Source organism: Epinephelus fuscoguttatus, linkage group LG17 (assembly GCF_011397635.1).
Source record: "Epinephelus fuscoguttatus linkage group LG17, E.fuscoguttatus.final_Chr_v1".
In the NCBI taxonomy this organism is placed as follows: Eukaryota; Metazoa; Chordata; class Actinopteri; order Perciformes; family Serranidae; genus Epinephelus; species Epinephelus fuscoguttatus.
This window is the reverse complement of record NC_064768.1, coordinates 1,970,729-1,976,662: the sequence shown is the minus strand read 5'-3', so window position 1 is coordinate 1,976,662 and position 5,934 is coordinate 1,970,729. Positions and strand designations below refer to the sequence as shown.

General features: G+C 38.9%; 1 protein-coding gene across 1 annotated transcript; it reads left to right on the top strand.

Moving 5' to 3' along the window:
* The first annotated feature begins 895 nt into the window (after window positions 1–895).
* Window positions 896–5,703, top strand: agr2 (anterior gradient 2). The gene is made up of 8 exons (XM_049601669.1): window positions 896–1,004; window positions 1,914–2,033; window positions 2,139–2,202; window positions 2,305–2,357; window positions 3,198–3,274; window positions 3,815–3,878; window positions 5,263–5,346; window positions 5,433–5,703. Exons 2-8 carry the CDS (start codon window positions 1,925–1,927, stop codon window positions 5,480–5,482), a joined length of 501 nt encoding a protein of 166 aa, XP_049457626.1. The 5' UTR covers window positions 896–1,004; window positions 1,914–1,924; the 3' UTR covers window positions 5,483–5,703.
* Window positions 5,704–5,934: the final 231 nt, after the last annotated feature.

Here is a 5,934-nt window from a genome sequence, read left to right as displayed (position 1 = left end):
GTAAAACGATTCTGTTGCACCTTTGTGTCTTGAGCCAATCACATAAAGACCAGTCATCATCCAGCCTCTGATCCGTTTCTCAATTGCTGACTCGTCCTTGGATCCAACCCAAATATTCCCTCTTAACCATGTCCCATAAAGAAAGATAAATAAAGCTGATCAGTAATTATCCATCACAGTGTCCCAGCTGTTTCGGTTTATTCATATAACAGAAAGGAAATCCAGTTATGAACATGCAAAACAATAAGGTGTGCAACTACATCCCCTTGTAACCTGTATAGGAGCCGTTCTTCCAAGTGTGGAGGAAATTGAATGCCAAATCCCCTTAAAAAATCTGATAATGTGGGGCGTCGGTAGCGTAGTGGATAGTACCGGTACCCATGCATAGAGGCGATGCCTCGCTGCAGCGGTCGCGGGCTCGACCCCGGCCTGCGGCCATCAGCCGCGTGCCACCCCCCATCCCACCCCGTCCTGCTCATCAAAGGCAAAAGCCCAAAAAAATAATCTTTTAAAAAAAAAAAAAAAAAATCTGATAATGTAAGAGTGCGCTGTTTATATAAATGGTAGAATACACACAATGTGAAGTATAACTCAATATAGTGTTCTGATACACTGTGCATATAGATAACCTACCAAAGCAACATTTCAGACCAATAAAAATCTTTATTTGAATACTATAGTTACATGAATTAGAAGAAGCTCTCGGTTATTATAGCGTATGCCGATTTCAAGGATTTATTTTATCACAACTTAAAATGTTAATGATCATGACCTTACATCACGATATATTTGGCAATACCCGCTACAACCTCAACTGACCAATTTTCCAAAGGGAGTTTGGTTTGAACTAGAATCACTGTGCTATTCCGCTATGATGTGGGGGGATGGGAAGAGGGCGGGCCCGCAGTCCAACGGCTGTTTAAAAACAGACAGGTGAGAGTGAAGGAAGAGCAGATCCTGCAGCTGCGGTCCACCTACAGTCTCACCTGACCCTTCTATAACAGGTAAGATAGCCTACATCATACTTACAATGTCTTACCACCACTTATGACCATACTTCTCATATACTGCACTGTAGTTGGAGGGAAAGTAGTCAGTTAATTAGCTTAAAGTTCAGTTGACTGCTTTAAAATATGCTTAAAGAAAATGAAACAGAAGAAAAGGTAGCTAGGTGAAGTTATCTTTAAAAGAAATATTAAACGTTGTTAAGGAGGGATAAAAGTTTTAATTTGCAAGAAAGAAGGACAGGAGGGCTAATAATTATCTAGCTGATAACTAAAACTTAACAAATACAACACAATTGGAAGTCAAAGTAAAGCATGAGTCATCACAGTGACTTGTGATGTTGCACTCTGTGGAAGCCTTAGAAAAAGTCTATCAGCTGCTTCGGTGTGGTCACTTTGGTGGTTCCATTTGTACTAACTGAAATGTTATTTTCAAAGTACAGCTCAGGCTATTTACTTTTGTCATTTTTGAAAAATGGGATTTTTGTTTAAGAGTCATCTCTGTATGTATCCAAAGAAGTCAGTCATTGTAATTCCAGCCATTCTATTTTATTCTATTTTAACTTTTAATAACTTAGAAATAACTTGTTAATGTTGGCATAAACACAGATCCTAGTCCTGAAAGTGCATAAACAATACAATAACTCTTATTTCTCTTCACTTGTTTCCAGTGCAGTGAAAATGCCAACAAAATCATTTAAAGAAACAAATAAACAAACAAAAAACAATTACAGATTCCTCTGTAGTAGGAACTAGATGTAAATCAACTCTTTTCTTTTTCAAAGGAAATGGAAAGTTTACATTTCTTCCATTCCTGACAAACGTGATTCCATTCTGATACTGTTCCTTCTTTGATCACACTGTTGGAATATTTTTTCCTCCTGCCTTTGTCTGTTCCTCATATTCTAGTAAGTCTGAAGATGATCAAAGCGGCATTGACAGTGCTCTTGATCCTGGTGGCCATGTCTTCCACCTTTGGGAAATACATCCCGAAAACAGGCAGGAGGAGCGTTCAGACTCTGTCCAGAGGTTTGTAAGCAGCATCTGAATGACTGAGACTTAAATACATTGCAGTACATACTGAGACAATGCAGAGTCTGTCATTTATCTCTGATCGTGTCCATGTCTGTCCAGGTTGGGGTGATCAGCTAATCTGGGCTCAGACTTATGAGGAGGCTCTCTACTGGTCCAGATCAAGGTTAGAAATGTTTCTAAGACTGACATCAACATGTTTCACTCTGACACTGGCGTTCATTAAAGGTTAATGATTAAATGTAATAGGAGCTGATTTGTGTTTTAGAAACAAGCCTCTGATGGTCCTCTTTCACCTTGACGATTGCCCACACAGCCAAGGTAATTCTAACATCTGGATTCTGTTATTTGAGTTATTAAAGGAATACGTCGCCATTTGTACATCAATTACTCACCCTGTGTTACGGTGAATTCATGAAGTACTTTTTCTTGCAGGCTAGTTGAAAGAAGAATCTGATAACTAAAAATAAATCTTTGATGAATTTGAGTAAAAGAGGTCTGTGTTACACAACAACAAAAATATATCAGAACATCCATTTACAAACTGTCACACAAGTCTTGCAGTAAAACCCAGTTCTCAGTTATTCAGTCATGTGCTCAGTACTTCCCAAACACATGACTTTTCATTAGAAAGCCTTAATATTTCAAACACCTCCACATTCTGAGTTGTGTGCTTGGGCATGTGTTTGAACTCTGCTCATGTATTCCACTGAGAGTATAAAGGTGCACTACTCATCCGTGCCTGAGACTGTTAATGTGGAAGTGTTAAAAATAGTAATGCTCTAGTAAAAATGCATTCATGTTTGGGAAGTACTGAGCATACGACTAGATAAATGAGACTTGGATTATACTACAGGAGCTGTGTGAGAGTTTGTAAATTGATGCTCTAATATAGTTGTTATCAAACGAGGTCCCTGTTACTTCAATTCACAGCGCATGACTAAATCATAAATTGAACAGTCTTGTTATGGATGAAGTACAGTTACTCATGCAGGAAAAATTAAAAAAAAAAATTGATTGAATTAAGTACCAAACCTGTTTGAAGAGCAAGCAGTACTTTGTTTGCTCATGTGTGGTGTCATATCCTGGTGCTGATCTGCACCAAGCTCAGGTGCTAATGAACTGAAACTGAACTGAATTGAAAACCTGTTTCACCCACAGCACTGAAGAAGGTTTTCTCTGAGGACATCGAGCTCCAGAGAACGCTTGATGAGGAGTTTATCGTCCTCAATCTTATGGTAAATTACAGGATTTTCAGATCTGGCTGAACAATGATGCATACCACTGAATCTTTCAAAACCTTAAAAAACCTTGTGTCATAATTGATTATATTGTTTGGCATTAAAGCCCATGCAAACTTTCTCCATACTATCAAATACTCTCCACTAAACAAGAAACAATTAAAATAAAAATTTAGCTTAGTTATTGTTTACCATGAGTTTAACTGTAAACATGAGTAAACACCTCCTCAACAGTCATCACATTGATATTCAGATGTTACTGAACTACGACTGGTACACAGAAATTTATGACATCACCTTTACAAACAGAGCCTTGCCCACTTAAAAAGGCACTTAAAAAAGTTCAGACAAAATACAATGTCTGGTGTCAAACCAAAACCCCAAGTGCTCTGCCTTCGTTCATCACTCATAGGAAGCAGCTGATTAAGAGTATTTTTTTTTTTATTTAGTGATTTTTCAAAAACACTAATGCTCTAAGATGGCATGGTTCAGACTCTGATATGTTTGATGATCTGTTCTTCCTTTTCTCAACTACAGTATGAAACCACAGACAAAAATCTCCATCCTGATGGACAGTATGTTCCCAGAATCCTTTTTGTCGGTAAGAACTAGATTGCAACACCTGTTAACATGTCTCTGTCATAGATAAGGTTACTCGCCTTCAGTGGAACACTTTGTTTACTGTTATAACTCCAAGAAAATGTAAAAGAACACTTATGGTGCCAGTTCTACTGCGTCAATGAGGCAGGCACAGCAAGTCACAATATAAACCATCATATTTGTGTGGTTTCAGCTTTCACTGAAAAATCTTTCCATCAGATTAAAAAACACACATTACGTGACGCCAACTGATTTAAAAAAAAAAACTAAATATGCATGTTTGTTTTCTTTGTTATTGGTCTCCAAACAAAAGACCAGCAGACACTGAGATACAGCTGATGAACAGAGCCATCATCTGTTTGGAAACCAATAACAAGGAAAACAAATGTGCATATTTAGATTTTTTTTTTTTTTAAAGTCAGCATCATGCAATGTGTGCTTTTTAATGTGGTGGAAATATTTTTTCAGTCAAAGTTGAAAAAACAAAAAAACAAAAGTATTATTGGTTATTGTGTGATTTGCAGTGTCCGCCACATTGACTCCAAGTGAGCTGACGCCAAAGCCCGCCTACCGAAGGGTCCATGTCATTGGTCCGACAGCCCATTGGTCCGACATCCAATTAGTCCGACGGTCTGCGCGCGGTGCTGAATGGCTCCCGGCAGGCTTATTTCTGCCTTGATGGTGCGACCAGCTCTGGGTCAGCTGGGAAAGGCTTGAGACGAAGCAGGCTCACAGCTTATGTGTTTGTGTTTGTCATGCTCTTTTTCATTTTAACCCACACCATGATCTTTTCCTAACCCTAACCAAGTGGTTTTTGTGCCTAAACCTAACCAGACCTTAACCACAGGGCATCATGATGATTTCGGAACGGACTTTGGAACAATGGGTTTAATATGGTCGGAACAATGGGATGTCGGGCCAATGGGCAGTTCCCCTTATCGAATGCTGTCACTGACATATGACCTTTCCTTCTTTTATAGTTTCCTTGTTATAACTAACTACATCATTGCTTTTTAGTACTATACATTGGCATCAAGGCTGAAAGTTTCAGTTTTCACACGAAGCATCTTAGCTGCAAGTGTGTGAGTGGAAAGCATTTTGACCATTTGATACCACACTGTCACTTTAGATCTGTGTTTCCTGTCATATCATTGCCAGGGTATTCACTATGTCAAAACTACTGCCACTAATTATTTGTTTCTCCTGGGGCTCAGTATAGTGTTAGCATAACTGTAAATAGTTTTACGCTATTTTAACGGTATATTTTTCAATGTTGGTTGTAAGATGATTTGACCAATGACTGTACCCAGCAGAGGAGGAAGTATTCAGAAATACTGCATTACAAGTAAAAATCCTGCCACTCAGTACCAATAATGTCTTTACAGACCCCGCAATGACGGTGAGGGCCGACATCAATGGTCGCTATTCCAACCGCATGTATACCTATGAACCGACTGACCTCAAACTCTGTAAGTGTTACAGTTAGCAGATTAAGTCTCTGCCAGCAGTGAAACACAGACTGAATGAATGTAACCATTTCCTGTCTCTCCCTCAGTGAAGAGCAACATGCAGAAAGCCAAGAAGCTCCTGAAGTCTGAGCTGTGAGCATGATGACGAGGCATGCTTGACTTGTGGCCACCAGAGTTATTTGTCACCACAGTTGTCACTACAGTTTACACATGGAAGGCTAAGCACTGGAAAGTTCCCTTTCCTTACCTTTACTCGGAATGTTTCCTCCTTAAATTCTCTTCCTAAGTCTTACCCTTGTTATTATTGCTGTGCATCCTGAATGTCTTTTGAATAAATATGGAACTGTTAACATACAAGATGGATAGTTTGCCTTTTTATTTACCCACAGATTGCAGGGAAGTTTGAAACTCAGAAGAATACATGAATAATACACAAAAGGATCACGGTACTTTAATGTAAAAGCACTCAGTAGTAAGTAGTACTCAACTTTTACTGTTAGTGCTACTGCAGACTTCTACTGGCTAAACCAAATATTAAAGGAGTGGGTGAAATAAAGGAGGTATATACAAGCCTCAGCATAGAGCTAT